The following is a 16,634-nucleotide window of genomic DNA, read 5'->3' on the forward strand; positions in this document are numbered from 1 at the left end:
TACTTTTGAGTGGTAACGTATATAAGGAAAAGAAGGTAACAAAATAGGAAATTGTAAGGCAGAGTATTGACTATGTGATTTTTATTATAATAATTATTATGAAAATTACATGAGTCGTAGCCAAGCTTTTAACGATTCTATTATTTGCTCATCTTGTTTTGGCATATAATTTTAAGTAACATTCATATTTTTGACTATTATGTAATAAGATTAGACAAACAATATTTTGTTTCAGATACTGATTTATTAACCAAAGGATCGTAAAGAAACAGAGAAATGATACTCTTAATTATAACAGATTTTTTTATTTGTACTACTGTGTAGACTAGGTTTAAGAAATCCTATTTTATTACCAGAATTATATTTTGGTTACTGTCCCATAAAAGCGGGCGCATATTTCTTTGATTTTTTAAATATTTTATTAGGATATTATTATGTTTTTGTGATGAAGACAAAAATAAATACTTCGTTTTTGCATTATAATGTATGTATAAAAAAATTATACAAGATAAAATAGACTCAATATTGTAAAGATGAGAAAGAGTTGTGGCCAAATAGTAACGTAAAGGAAACATTACTGCCTATATTTTAAGATTTTACTTTTAAAAATAGACATATATTTTAAAAACAAATTAAATTTTGTTTTATTATCCGATTTAATCAAATAAAATTTCTAATAACACAATTCAACATTGAATTTACGTAATCTAGTAAAGGTAACAAAATAGGAAATTTTCTGCACCTCGGGTTTGTTTTAATAGATTTTGCTATTTATTAACATTTTATATCTGAAAACAACACCTATTCCAAATTTTGTAGACATTTACCCATATCTTAAAATAAAAAAATCGGTAATATTTAAACATTTTTATTTTATCACATTTTCTAAAAAATGGTACAAATTTTTTGAGAAACGCTCAACTACAATAATAATGATTGCTATAATTAATAATATCGGTTTCTCTGGTCAGCGATTACTATCAATTACTAGGTGAAGACCGCCACTCCGTTGCGCCAAAAGTACATTTTTCTAGGATAAGGGTGTCCTAAAACCTATTGTTTTCTGGGAATCACTTTATACCAAACGTCAAAATCGGTTCAGCGGCTTGGGCGTGAAGGGCACATTCTCATTTATTATATTAGTATGGAAACGGCTAATATGAATGCATTTCTATGTTAAAAGTCTAGCAAAGTTGCAATCCGTAGCTGCAATGGAATTGGACTATTTTGGCTCGATTCAGCGGTTTAGACTTTAGTCACGGTTGCGAAATCTCATACCGGGAAAGGAGTAATCCAAAATAGTTTTACGCCTACGTTGAGTTTTGTTTGGGGTTTTTCAATTAGGTAATTCTTTTTGCATAAATGGAGGCTTTAGGAAAAATAATGATTTGACATCTAAAAATGTAGATTTTATGTAGATATATAATAGCCAGAAGGTGAAATAGATAAGTTACAAGTTCTGTTCAAAGAATAATGGAAAAAATGATTTATTGTCCTTGTGTTATAAAATGTTATTTACTTCATCCGATCATTCATGTCTTCAATTATTTCAGTAGTTACGACATCACTTTTTTTAATTGGACTCCAAAAAGGTAGTAATTTTATTGGAATGGAATGTAACATCTATTTTTACACTGGGTATGGCATCTATCTAGCCCGCTTGACGCCTCAGTTTGGTTTACGTGTTTGCCAAGACGTTGATGATACGTTTGTTGCCTTAGGTCAGTAACCCAATGTTAAACTAAATTAATTTTGATCTCAGTTATTAAGATTTAAGTGACAGAAAAGTTTCTAGAGAAACATAATTTCTTCTAAGAAATCTGATCTCCTCTCTTCAAATTACGGGGTATGATGTAGGATGTCGTTTACGTAATTATGAAAACATTTATCTTCATATTTCACTTCTAGTGGCTTCCCGCTGTATCACATTGCTCCAAGCAATCATCTAAAGTGCCAATATTATAAATGTGAAAGTGTGTCTGTCTGTCTGTCTGTTACTTCTTCACGCCCAATCCGCTGGACCGATTTTGCTGTAATTTGGTATGGAGATAGATACTTATTAGATACTTTGTGTCCTGGAAAATGACATAATATGATATGTTTATACGGGTAAAATATACGGTTTATGGTAAGTAATGATTATAATTTAGGAGAGACGAGACACTTTAAGTGGTTTAGATGATACTAAAATCTTTTGTGATATTTAAATTGAAAGCAGGATCGAAATGAGAAACAATATCTCCTGAGGGACGTAATATTTTTACATTTTCACTGGTTGAGGTTCTACAATGTAGGTACATATTTCCTCTGTATGTATTATGTAATAGTACTTATACAGTATATTGTATTCATTGCTCTCCGCTAGAAAATTGTAATTTATAGGCAAATACTTTTAGGGGAATAAAAATATCTATTGTGTGTCACTTCTGTAACTATTGTTTCTCGTTCCAGGGCGAATACACTCGGCGATAGTGTCTGGTGTGAACCTCGAGACGCGGTCGGTGACGGTGGAATGGTACGAGCGGGGGGAGACGAAGGGCAAGGAGGTGGAGATAGACGCCATCCTTGCCCTGAACCCCGAGCTCGCCGGCACCAGACAGCACACGCCGCACCTCCAGCCCATGCCCAACAAACTGGCCAGGGTATGTATCACCTTAAACTGTAATGCCCGAGCCAAATGCCCATGCCCAACAAACTGGCCAGGGTATGTATGTCCTTGAAATGTAATGCCCAGGTGAAAACCGTAGATTTATAAAACTCGTAACTACCGAAAAAACGTTACGTAGAACCGGGTTGTACATGGCAGATGACAGCTTTTAGAGAATCAATGCTGACAAAATATGCTTTTAAATCCGATTTCAACGCCTATAGCTACCATAACTAAATGTTACGGTCTACGGTTATAGTTACGATGGAAATTGTACATGGTAGAACAGCTTCAAGAAATTGCAGTAGATGCTTTATAAGAAGCAGGAGTCCATTCACCTGATTCTTCAATTCGCAGTATAGTTCCAGTATCAATTAGGCGTAATATGTCTTAATCGGTGTTACTAGTGTTAACGTTAGAACTAAACTGTTTGGTATACAAAACTAGCGATCCGGCCCGGCGTCGCTCGGGTATAAAATATAATAGCCACTGAAAAAATGATTAAAATCGATCGCCTGTGATCCTTCACGTGGTCTACTTCTTATCTGTGCCAAATAACATAAAAATTGCTCCAGTAGTTCGCGAGATAAGCCCTTTCAAATAATTTCCCCCGTTTTTTCCACATTCTCCTATTAGTCTTAGCGTGATAAAATATAGCGTATAGCCTTCCTCGATATATGGGCTAACACTGAAAGAATCATCAAAATCCGTTGCGTAGTTTTGAAGATTAAAAGGGAACAAAGGGACATGAGGGAAAAAAGCGACTTTGTTTTATAATATGTAATGTTAATTGGGCTTTAGGGGAAGAATTTGGACAACCGTCGGAACCAAGACGCGTACGGCGTAATGTTTACGCGTTAGTCGCTATTACTCGCGTCTGTTAGCGTCTAATCTATTTCAATCAGGGTCATTGAACACATCACTCTCGCTGCTTCTGCGAGACAATTTGCCAATTCACTCGACGGACACATTCTCCTGAGTTTTCGCTTCCAAGTGCCACGAGCGTGCATTCATTTCAGCTATTCGAAGCATTGAACCGGAGTTCTCTTTCATTAAATTGTGAAGCATAACAATTTTCACTACATAATTAAACAGAACAGCGAAAGTTATCAGCCAGTTAAGCCATTAGATTTTGTAACATTTGCGATGTAAAGTAAACGCGACGGAAATTTTAAAACCTTTGCCAACAACATAAGGTCACTCTTCATGATTGCAGCGTTGCGGTAAATAATCGATATGCTCGGGTGCAAAATTTTAATCACATCACAAGTTTTTCAAAGTCATTCACCGATTTTAATTAGGGTTAATAACTTGTGACGTTGCAAAAAGGTTGCAGAGTAACGCGATTTAGCGCGTGAATCGACAGAATAGTATCGATTAAATATTCGGGCGGTGCCATGCCGCGACCATCCTCATTGTTTAGGTCGCGAAGCACGTTGCTAATGGAAACCACAGTTGCACCGGCAGTTCCGCGATAGACGAATGTGTCAGCTAATCACTTCTAATAAAAGATAGCAATATGCTTAAAGCTAACCGCATAGAATATACCTAGTGCTCGATTGTGAGAATCGCCTTGATCTGCATCAGATTCAGAGCCATCGCGATCGTCGGTAGAATGTTCCCCTACATCGTCAGTTGGCAGGTGATCATTATTACTCAGCACGTAGCTATCATTGCTTCGCGATTTTTTCGCAAGCACCGTTACCTAGGCAACCCGACGCACGCCTCATGTAAACAGCACCGCGCGAACCGTTATGATCACACGGGAGACAAAAATCGCCGCTACCGTTCGATTATTTCACGCACCTCCGATACATCAAACACGATCATTACACCCATGACTCCTTTATACAATCCAATATGACATCGGTACTAGTATCACGCGAGGTGACAACGGCAATCAAAGGATAATTAATGCTTAGACGACCTTTACTCCGTTATCGACGCACGACGGCCGAGTTGCCCATCGATTTTCGAGTTCGCTTGTCATTCGTGCTAGGACACCGGGCGAACTCGCTCCCGCGATGCGTTGACAGTAAGTGTTTGTGTGGATGGTTCGAAGGACCCGTCGGGCTCGTCGTCGGACGACGGAGGGTTCCTGCGGGAGGGCGGGGAGGGCGGGGACGGCGAGCCGGCCGAGACCGGACACACCCTGCCCGTGCGCAACTCACGATCGGTACTACACCACCGGCTTGCACGCCTGACCGTGCTGTAGCGTGCACGATTGCATGCATACACGATTTGTTAATGTACCCTAAAAATTGATCATAATATTAGGTGAATGAAATCTAAATCGGAAGGAATGCTTTCGGCGTTTGCAGCACACGGAATTGTGCTGAAAAGGTCGCCCTTGGATTTCCTAAATATTGTACAGCTGTTGGTCTGACTCTGAGATTACTGATGATCACTGAAATACAATTATGTAGTGTGTAAAATTATTCTCCTTTTGATCTTCTTCTAAACTCTTTGATCTTTATGCGACGCCTTACAGCAGTTTCAGGTGTGCAAGTCGTTGAACATTTACATTGGCACCCTACGGCATGGCGGACACTAGTCGTCCGTTGTTGTTTTCAACAGCTACACTTTTCGTTGCGCACGACTTTTTGGTTAATTGCACACGTTCGCCTTTTTTACTCGTATTTGATTGTGTCTTTGTTATATTGTTATTGTATACCTGTTCTATTTTAAAATTGATCAAAACAGCAATACACTTTAAAAAATACAGGTGTAAACAGTGAGCCCTGAAAACTCTATGACTTTTTAACGTTTCAGTATTACGCCTGATTTTCTTCTTTGTAAATTTTGCTGTGGATAGCTGGAAGTTGGGTGGGAAATAAATTTCGGAAAGTAGGCTCTACTTAATAGCGACAAAGAAAATGCAGAGTATATTTCAAGCAGAAACATAATAATATGCAAATTACAAATTCCCTGAGCGTCCACAGTCTACACTATGTAATAAAGGCACAATCATTATTTTTGCAATTATAGCGTTGTAACTTGTAAATTAGCTTGACGTTGTTGAGGTGTCTATTTTATAAGTAACCCAATTCGTGATGGTGATTTCATTTGATGATTCACTATTATGATAATTTTTTGTTATTGGTGCTTGAGTTGCGACTTGCGACGAGTTACGACATCGCCTCGGATTGTTTTGAATTTAGAAACACTTTAACATTACATATCACATGTGACATGACACATCCTTGGTATCAAAAACTCACACATTAGCATGAAGCTTTCTCATCACATTTTCCTAACTTCAATGAGTGTACATACCTTTATAGATTAAGTACATCTTAATTGGAACTTTGACAATGAGGTTTTGGATGTAGCTGATAACAAGAACGATCTACTATTGAACCTTTTGTTAGAATACTGTCAGATATTGCATATTTGATTCTGGGACTTGGCTATCTAGTATCTCTGGGTCAGTAATATTTACACTCTGATTCTAATATCTTAAGCCATAAATACTACTCCGTACCTTGTTAATCCAGCCCGTTACTTATTAAACTACAAAATGACGTTTTCATGAAACCAGAACCACAAAAGATCGTTTGTTTGACGTATGAGAATTCACGTATTGTTTTCAGAAAAGGACAAGACCGAACAAGGGACGCAGAAGAATTTATGTTGCATTAAAATAGTAAAATCAGCATTCTATAAACGCGTAGTCACTGCCCTAGATGCAATCCACACGCTAGCCCAAGAGGCTTCAGTAACTCACTCGCTAACACCACTATCTTCTATCTACATAACATATCTACATTATTTATCAAACACCATCAATTTTGTTCAAGCAAAAATTAAAACCATTAGCAGCAGGAACTCGCTGTTTAAAGTATAATTTTCGTTTTATTCTGTTGCAGTAAAATCTGATTCTTTAACGGCCGTTCCCAATATTTGATCTATCTCTGGTTTTGTCCTACTAGAGATAGGAATAGCTCTCATTAGACATTAGAGACATACATTTTATGTCAATTGTGAGCTATTATTAACGGCCGTAAGTAGTAAAATAATTAAATTAATTATGTTATGTTCTAAATTATTTCCGTTCAATGAACGATGTAACTGGAGCAAATGTAAAGTTTTATTGTTTTTCTTAGTGTTTATAGAAGTTGTAGTTTATTTTAGGGGTTTTCAATGTTAATTCGCATTAGAAGTGTAGTTTGATGCGGGTTTATATCTTCTGTGAAGATACAAATTTTTTATCTTAGCTAGAGTTGTGAGAATGAAATTTTGTTATTGAAAACGGTTGCAATTAGTAGCCTTGAAGAAGGACCATCTTTTTCGGGTCTCTTGTTGCAGCCGTTTTCTATTTAAATTATGGGGATATCAAACATTCCCTATTCAAGGTTTGTTGTTGAAGTTGTATTAGAGCATTTCCTCGAAACTCCCATAGATCTGTGTGGTGTATATTTGTTTCGGTTACAGGATATTCTTGTAAATATTTTTTAATATTTTCTAGCTACATGAATGTATATTATTTGCACTTTTATTATTTTTGTTTTATGTAAATGTGTTTTATAATATTTTCTTTCGTTATAGGATATGACACGGCAGTCTATACCGGTGGCAACAAAAGGTGAGCTTTTATAATTTTATAATAACTAAATATAAAATTGTTATAATATACATATAATATTATGATACATAAACAACATGAAATTGCTGATATGAATTTAGATCTGTAAAAATTATAGAAAATATACTCTGTTTTAATTTTCAAGTTATGATAAAGACGTCATTCGACGAAAGCTAAAATAATATACCATTTTATTCGCTACTTTCTCTAGATTCTCAGAATCTAGACTTAACTCTAAGGAATTGCTTGCATTTGTAGAGCGCAAATGTTTGTTTCTTTATAAAAGAAACATATAGACTTTACCTGGATATTGAAAACCCCTCATTCCCTGTATCGTAGATACTTGTTACACCTACCGAGTAGAGTGGCGAGACAGTGCTCTCGGCCAATTAAATTGTCTCGCCACTACTCGGTAGAGTTCATTGTAACGAGTTCAAGGGATGGGCAGCGTGCACGAAGGGGTAACGGTCCTGAAACATTAGTTACCTGCAGGCGAAACGGCTGGACAGTCGAGTCCGACTATCGCGAAACGGGAAATAACCCTCATAGAGGTGCTCAGTGCACTTGCATTGTAGGAAAAGTTGAACTAAAAAGTTATTATTTAAATATAGTTCTTGCGTCCTATGCGTAAGAAAGTCCGTAAAAAGTGTACTATTTTCATTGTAGGAGAAGTAGAATGTTTTAAGACTATCGCGAAACGGAATAGTACATTACGCACCTAGGGCAGAAAAATAAGAAATGTCTCAGATCACATGTAATTGTTGGCCGAAGCGAAGCCGAGTCAACAAACATGTGATCTGGGGCTTTCTTATTTACTGCTTATGGTGCGTATACTATTTTTCTCATCGACGAAGGCGGAAAACGGCGACATCGGTGAGTGCAGTGGGAAGAAAGTTGACGTTTTCCGCCCGGAGGTGAGAAAAATACAAACCCTCGTAGGTGCACGATAGAAAAAGAAGACAATATAAAAGATGTTATTGATCTTGCGTTCTATGATCCTATCCTTCGATATAGTGAGAAAGGTTTAGAGATTTTAGTAAAAGATAGATCTGTTTGAGTCAGAAATATCAAATATCGTCGTTGCGTCTGCCATGTCCTATATGTGTTTTTAGTTTATTGAATGATGGTTAGACTTATGACTTATCAATAAATTAAAAATGCAGTATGGTGGCAAATCTAAAAATATTATGTATGAACTAAGACCTTTAATTTATTAATAAATCCATCAATCATTTAATAAAATAGTTATATTGTATATGGTCTAGTCTACCCCTGAAAATTCGACTAAAACATACAGGATTTGGCCCCTCGAAAACCTACAAAATGTATATTTTGGATTAGTTTTGAATTTTAATCAGTATCCTTCGAAAATTCTTTTGTTTGCTGGTAGAAACAAATAATTAACATAATGTGAATTGTGATTCTCTGTCTCTCTTACTAATAAAAATATTTACATAATACCCTATGTAACTATTCAGGTTACGCTGTATTATTCCCTCATGTGTTTCCGATTTGCTAGACAAATACAAGCTGATTTAGTTATTCATCGCTTTTGTATTACTAATAATAAATGATCCTTCTTCAAGGTTTAAACTATCTAAACGTTTTCAGGAAAGCCTAATAGCTATCTGTTTGCGCGTCTGGCGTTACGTTCATAAATTAACTGCATGAAGGTTATTGCATTGTTACACGAAATATATTTCGAATATTTGTTAAATGTTAGTTGGTTATATTTTTAGACGAGTAAGTTTTAATGTAGTATCATCAACATTAATTTGCTGTCCATCAAAGTATTGAGTATTTCTGTGTTCACACGGTGTTCGTATTATGTCGCTTGAAACACATGGCTTTTCATCACATTGGGCCTTTAAAAAACCATGATTGCCAGCATGAATCATGATTGCGGACTCTATAGTACCCACACAATCGACTTCGATCAAAGGCAATCATGCACGAATATGCTACTCACCATGTTCATAAGCGCTTGTCTATGAAACAACATGATAATGCCGTGTTAAGATGTTTGTTAAAATGATGACAGGAAACGACATCATTTCGAGCATAATATTAGACAAAGGCTGTATCTGAACAGTTGTTTTCTCACGCTTGGCACCAATTGCCGAGTTGGCCGGTGTTTACACTCGTTCACGCTCTAATTCACACTTTGATATCAACTTCGAGATGTTTAACGAAAAATGTATCAATTCCTGATACTTGAACAAACGTTTTACGTAAATCTGGATAATTATTTGTCAGAAACACAAGTCCAAACTTACGTTAGGGTTTGTAACTTTACAAACCCTGTAACGCTTGTTGGGTTTGTTCTAAGAAACCTTGCAACTTGTTAACGAAATTTAATTTTGACAAAATAAAGTCCTGCTGAGAAAACCCTGCAAAATTAAGCCCAGTTTCCTTAAAGAATTAGATTCTTAAATCAAAATATAGTTCCTTATCTAATAAAAGTGTTCTGAATGGTTCAGGCGCCAGAATGATATTATTTCTTCTAATTGAAAAAATCTTCTAAATAACTAAACCTTTTATAATTTGGTTTAGTTCAGCTTTATTGTCTGTGACTTTAAGAAAGAGAATAAGACGTGTTCCCCCTATCTAATCAGAGAGTTCTGAATGTTTGAGTCACCTGTTGGTGCTACATTCCCTGCCGCATGGCTACCGTCGGATCACATTGCGTAATTTTAATTTGGCAACGGTTGTTTTGTCCCAGTTTCTCGCCCTACATAAGCACGCAATGTACTTGCGAATTGATAAAGTATCGCTGTTCCCATGCTACTTTTTACTGCCGTGTTGCGATCATTTCTAATTATGCATCGCTCGCTGTTTGCTTTGCGCTGTCTAAATATTTGGTCGCTCTTATCAATGCAGGAAATTGCAGACATTTTTGCGTGCACAGCTAGGTTATAAGATCATTGAAGAGCAGCATTACTTTACGATTAATCGGCTGCACAAAAATTGGCTCGAAATAGTAAGCCGTTTCTATATACGGCAAGCAATAAAAGTCAAATGTGAGTACATGACTTCCAAATAAGTCTCATGTTCGTTCAGTTTTGATATTGAAAGGTATACCGCGATGATAATTTGCATTCAATTACAGCCTGCATTTGTGGATACAGTCACTGATGAGTTAAGGATGACCTAACTAAGCGTTGCATTCTCAAAATGTAAGGATGTGGCGCCCCAATCTTGAATGGCGCTTTCAAAATAGTATTCCCTTAGGTAGTCTCTTAGGTCTCAATTTACAAGCATCTTTGACTGTGCTCATAATGGTACTGGTTAAAAAATAAATCATACTGGTTTTACTTTGCTTACCATACAATATTTGGGAACCTAAAATTGGCTTTGGATTGATTAATAGTCAATAACGTACGTAATGTAATTCAGGTATACATACCGCTACACAGTTGTACAAAGTTGCCTGAGAGAAAATGTTCAATTTAATTTCATTTATTCATACGACCGATTCATGTTTTTTACCATACCATATTTGAAATGGTCAACCTGTCATCGTTGCTGGTCAACGCAGTTCCGCATAGCTGTGCCCAAGTGGATGTAACTTTGAGTCGCCATATACGGACGGTGTGAGGTTCCTGCACAGATGCGGTTCACGGTCGCGAACTTGACATTGCTCTATTGTGCATCGTAATGGCGCTTGCACGATTCCGACACCGGCCAACATGTGATGACATCTACATTAGATAAACATGAGAGAGTCTTGGGAAATAGAAACCAATTATAAGTACTTAGTTTCCTCGTAAGAATTCCTCCGATCACAGCAGCTTAAAAAATTTATTGTTTTATGTTTGGTTGATCTATCATCCATGCCACTGGCAAAAACGTCCAGCTTATTGTAACCCGTCCCTCTGTTTTTTTTTATTATTATTATTTTATGAAGTAAGAAACAAACGAGCATACGGGTAACCTGATGGAAAGCAACTTCCGTCGCTCATGGACACTCGCAGCATCAGAAGAGCTGCAGGTGCGTTGCCGGCCTTTTAAGAGGGAATAGGGTAATAGGGGAGGGTTGGGATGGGAAGGGAAGGGAATAGGGGAGGGTAGGAAAGGGAATAGGGTAGGTGATTGGGCCTCCGGTAAACTACTGTTTGCGTCGGGGGTACAAATACGTTGTCAAATCGGACAACGTAACAGGGCATGGCCAGAATTAATGGCAAGTACAAAGAGTCCAAAAGCGAAGGTTTTAGAAAGATCTAAGTAATTGAGAAAGTTGTGACCAGACCAGAGGAAAGATTTGCAAAGCTATTCAAATTCGTTAAGGTGGAATCTCTATCTTCTCTATCTAAGTAAGCTGGTAAGTGGTAGTAATGGTCTTTAATTTCTATACCAGTTTTTTTCCAAAACAGGTAGTGCAGATAATATCACATCAAATATGGACTGAGGGGGTCGCATGGGGACGGTCAAAGTATTGTTTTCCGTATAAGTGTAGGCGGTCGGGGCGCGCGCGGACAGTGAGAGCCCGGCGGCGTACCACACCACCGCCTGGCACCGCCGCCATTGCGAAAATGAAACATTTTTAAAATTGGAATACCATAGATAATTTCCATTATGCCAGTGCTAACCGAGAAATTGTTGCGACGGAAAGTGCGTAAGTGATTTTGAGCTTTATACACGAGTGGTACGGGGGAGAATTGAGTGTAGGGCTCATGGATTCCCGCATGTGTTCATAATGTGTCTGGAAGTCTGGAGTCTTGTGAGGAAAGTTTTAAGTGATGATAAATATTAACTATTCCTAATAAGTAAAGGACTCTAGTCTCTACATACGGCAGAGTTTGATGTGGTCAATGAATATTTAAATAGAATCAATGTTGTTTCATGCATAAGTATGTTGTTTTCGGGTCAAGCGTTGCAAGGTGGAACTTCTTCGCTAATAGAGTTAAAGCTCATAGAGTTCTTCTGTTCTTCTGTCTCTCTGTTCTTCTCACTGAGTTCCCTTCCCCCTAGTATCACTCTTGGTCACTGGCATTATTGTTTTGTACTCTATTTCGGACAAAAATTGAATAAATTTTGCTTCTTCTTTTTTAAATTCTATCTTGTCACAAAACTGCTTTTAGCATGTCCCACAGGCCTAGGGATCGTAATATTATTCTGGCTACACTACACACTAGTTAGTATAGTTACGTTGGCTAAAAAAGTTGGGCTAAAAGCCAAAGCTTTTAATAATAATGCATGTAATATAGATTTAATCTGTCCTTAGTTTACATCGTATCATTCGAGTACTTAAATGACAATAACAAATAAGTTAAAATAGTAGCGATACCTACCCCATTTCAGATTAAAAATACATGAGTGACAACCAGTTTTTTTTTCGAATTTTTGATGCCAACGCATGGTCTGATTCAAATTTGGAATATAGTGATGCGTCGTGCGTGGGCACTGGCGAATGACCTGCCTGCTCCACACTCATTGGTCACGACAGATTGTCTGTTTATGTTCTATTATTGTGTCTCCAATGACAACAAAAGAGTTTCCTGCTTTATTTCTTTATATACTCCCGTTGTTTTTAGGAAGGAGTTGACTGATTTGCTATTCACTGCGATTTGGAGCTGTGACATAATCGACACTACTGTCATCGGCGAGACAGTGCTCTCGGCCAAGCATACAGTATGTGAACGGCTGTGACTGTCTCGCCCCTCTACTCGCTAGGTGTAATCAGGCCTAAGCCTGCTGGTATAGTCCTTGGATTTCCGTTCCTTAAATTCTTATATTGACTAGGTCTAGTCCTCATTTCTAGTTTGTGCAATAATTATGCCATTGAGTCAGTATCGGCTAGCCGCTAGTACTAATTGTACTATTATCTATTCTGTGCCGCTAGTGAGATTATCACCAAGTACCGTCAAATTGAATTCTCTACGCTCAATAAAGACATCATCGGGTCGCCTGGAACTAATCGGGGGTCGAACAGGCTATGTAATCTTCGTTATAACTCTGTTATTATCTACGCTTTCCTTTGAACATTTATGAATATAACTTATTGAATATAATAAAACAGATACACTGAAAGGAATTTAGCAATTTCGACGTTAAAACGGATCTTTCATGGCTGACTTAATTGCCATTTTTTGCGATGGCTCGAAATGGTCGATATCAATGAGTAAAATATGTGTGAAAAGAAAATAAATGTGTGTAGACACACATATTTTCTTTCTTAAAACTAAGTAGTAAGTACTATAAATAATTATTGAACTGACTTGGACATATTGAGGCAAACGTGTTCCTTTGATGTATAACACGCGTTTCAATTCTGAAATTACTGTAGGAACTAGGAGCTAGCAGCTCGCTGCATGTAATTAAATGGTTATTGGATTTCAGGCGTGGCAAAGTTTGCAGAGTTGCAAGTTAGGGAGCAAACTTTACCACATGTGAAGTTTTTCATAAACGATTTCCATTCCAAAACTAGAGCACACTGGTGGTGGCCTTATTCACAATTCGTGATTTGATTTTTATTTGACACCCCGCGACAATCAATAAAAGTTGTGTTTGGCGTTGACAAATAAAAAAAGTTGACAAAAGTTCTAATTATACAGTGCGACAAGGCTTGAACCATGAAGCTAATATAGAGTATAGCTGTATAATAGCTTCATGGCTTGAACGCATGAACGTGGGCGGTGGCGCTGCTCGTAAAGGAGAACTGTCAAAAACTGTAGAAAATGACGTTTTTGTATGATGGCAGCGTTAGTTCCTTTTTTCGCCACGTTCATTTAAAGCCTTGTCTTTGAGCTGTAATGTCACTTTTATGACCTAGGTGAGCCATTCTCAAAGTGTGCTAGCCATGGAGCTCCCCCATGGCTATGGGGGAGCCCCATGGCTCAAAAGTCAGTAGAAAATTATTCCTATAGCTTAGTTCATAAAGTGGCATTTTATTTAAATTTTGGTTGCTCGCGGTGGCTTGGGGCAAGGATCGGAAAGCCACCTTTAGCTTTCACATTTTGTTCAACGTTTCATGAAATTGTACAAAGTTTCTTTATCGAAGGATTACCTGCAATGCAAATATATAAGTGATTTATGACATATAGCAATATAGCAATGAATCAGATTACTATACAAAGGTGACCCCGATGCGGTCACCCCAATAGCAACCTGCAGCGATTAGCGCTGAAGTCAGTCTTCTAGGATTAAGGGCGTTCTAAAATATTTTGCCTCTGACAGGACTTTAATACCTTGATATAAGGTTACCTTTCTAGAAAGTTTAAACAGAAGGTTGTCCTATGTTTCCACTGCTTGAGGATGGTAATGCAAATTATTATAAGCGCAGTGTTATACTACCGCGTTTTGGTGTACCTTATACTATGCTCCAGGTGTGGATGTGTTAGAAGTTAGAACATAGAGTTTAGATTGTACCTTTTCTTTTACTTACTGTCTGTCTAGTGCTGTCTGCTGATAAGTCTTTTCGTATAAAGTTAGCTAACTGACCAAATACCAATTCAACTTAATTAAAATAATTAGTTTAGTTGGTATAAAAATAGGGAATGAAATAATAGGCAATGCTTACGTTTCTTATATTATGGCTCAAATTGAACCGAATGACTTATAACAAAGAAATGAAATATCTTATTGTAATAAGTTTTGGCGACCGTCTTTGTGTTGTGACTTGTGGTGACTGGTGACACACTTGACCTTTACAACATTCTGTAGCTCTACCATGAGTTTAAAGCTATAGTATTTTTCGATACTCGATACCGACTACCGTAAATTTTTAGTATGGCAAATTTCACAGCGCTTCTAGCGGTTACTTGCGGAACTAAAATCGCCATACTAAATATTTACGTAGTCGGTATCGAGTATCGATAAATACTATAGCTTTAAACTCATGGTAGAGCTACTGAAAAGTAACCGATACAGTTTAATTTGACTAATGAAATAATAGCTGGTTCTCAGAATGTAGTAAACCGTTCGCGCCTTCAAGAATTCCTTGTAATTAATATGTAGAACACTAATTGATTAACTATGCCTTTATTTTGAATGTAATTTTATATGAATTCTTGTAGAGTCGACTGATTCTTGGAGTACTGTCGAAATTGTTTGTCTTTGGGAAGAGGAATACGTTGGGAAAGTCATTTGACAGACCATGACAGTCTCATGGAGTCGTATCTTAGGCATCCATTATACCATCATACAAGCGACTGATAGACTGATGAATGGTATTAGACGGTCACTCAATTCTCTTCAGTTTTATGTCAGTCAAAGCCAAAATTTTCAAAGGTATACGTTTCTATTTTTTTCCTTTTTTGTCTGATGGTTGCATGAAGCAAAAATCAAGATATCCAGATTTTCGTCAATCAACTTCATGCAACCGTCAGTCACAGCATTACACGACAGGTTATGCATCAGTCACAGTCATGACTGTGGTAAAACTGACAGCAAAACCTACCATGTAATGTCTGCCTTATTCTTCTGGATACTGTTTTTTTTTTATTTGGATTGGATTGGAATTATGTGAAAATGACCGAGAGGTTTATTTGATCCTAAGAGCCCCCGCAGACTGCAGACTTTTAGTCGGCCGATAGTTTGATCCAAAGCTTAATCAGTACGAAGATGTATGAAGGTTACACTAAACGATTTGCATTGGCCGATAATAATGTACTGAAACCCCAATTTGGTCAAACTATCTGCCGACAAAAGTCTGCGTTGGCTCTAAGGGTCAGTTCACGTTCCAAAATGACGTGTAGATGCAATGCTATTTTAATGAGCAATAACTGAATTTCATTTGCTACATAAGTTCTTGTATTTACTTATCAGTTACTACCCACGTCGATGATCCGTCTGATCCAATTTACAATGGCTCATTTAAAAATGCACCGCCACATCACGTTGCAACGTGAACTGACCCTAATAAGGATAAAGGACTAACACGATTCAAGTTCATGAACCCCACATGTCAATATATTATCATGTCCGCCATCGATCGGGCGCTGACGTCACGTCTACATTTTACATGAGACCCCAGTAGGCGTCATTATTGGACCAACTATTATTTACCAATTTCGATCATTACGCGAGCAAATTTTAGCAGTCTATTGTTGGCCGTAGCATGGAGACTCGGTTTTTGGTTTCGGCTTTTATAAAGCTCTCCTTATTTACTCGACAGTCTTTAGACAGACTTTTGCCATAAAATATACCTTCCTCATCATCTTGATAAATGGTAGTCTTCCACAGTGCGTTTTTCACGTAAACGTTTGCCACACACAGAGCTTTGGAATAAACTGTCGCCAGCAGTATTTCCGGACTAATACGACCTGTAACTCTTCTGATTTTGCGAGTTCCCACGGGCGACGGTAATATTTGCTTTCCAGCAGGTGACCCGTTTGCTCGTTTGCCCCCTAGTTCAATATATAAAAAAATACAAACTATTTGTTTGTATATATCTGCAACTTT

At 37.4% G+C, this 16,634-nt stretch overlaps 1 protein-coding gene across 2 annotated transcripts in view; it reads left to right on the forward strand.

Annotated features, from left to right (window-relative positions):
* The window catches only part of LOC121730179 (kinesin-like protein Klp10A), a 56,847-nt gene that overhangs the window by 27,933 nt on the left and 12,280 nt on the right, over positions 1-16,634 (forward strand). The window contains exons 2-3 of one of the 2 annotated variants that reach the window (XM_042119106.1): positions 2,452-2,642; positions 7,196-7,232. In XM_042119106.1, the coding sequence (XP_041975040.1) occupies positions 2,452-2,642; positions 7,196-7,232 (228 nt within the window). Of the gene's footprint in view, positions 1-2,451; positions 2,643-4,760; positions 4,824-7,195; positions 7,233-16,634 lie in introns of those variants that run through there. The other variant, XM_042119108.1, reaches the window with a different exon arrangement.

The sequence above is a fragment of the Aricia agestis genome, chromosome 9, assembly GCF_905147365.1.
Source record: "Aricia agestis chromosome 9, ilAriAges1.1, whole genome shotgun sequence".
Taxonomy (NCBI): Eukaryota; Metazoa; Arthropoda; class Insecta; order Lepidoptera; family Lycaenidae; genus Aricia; species Aricia agestis.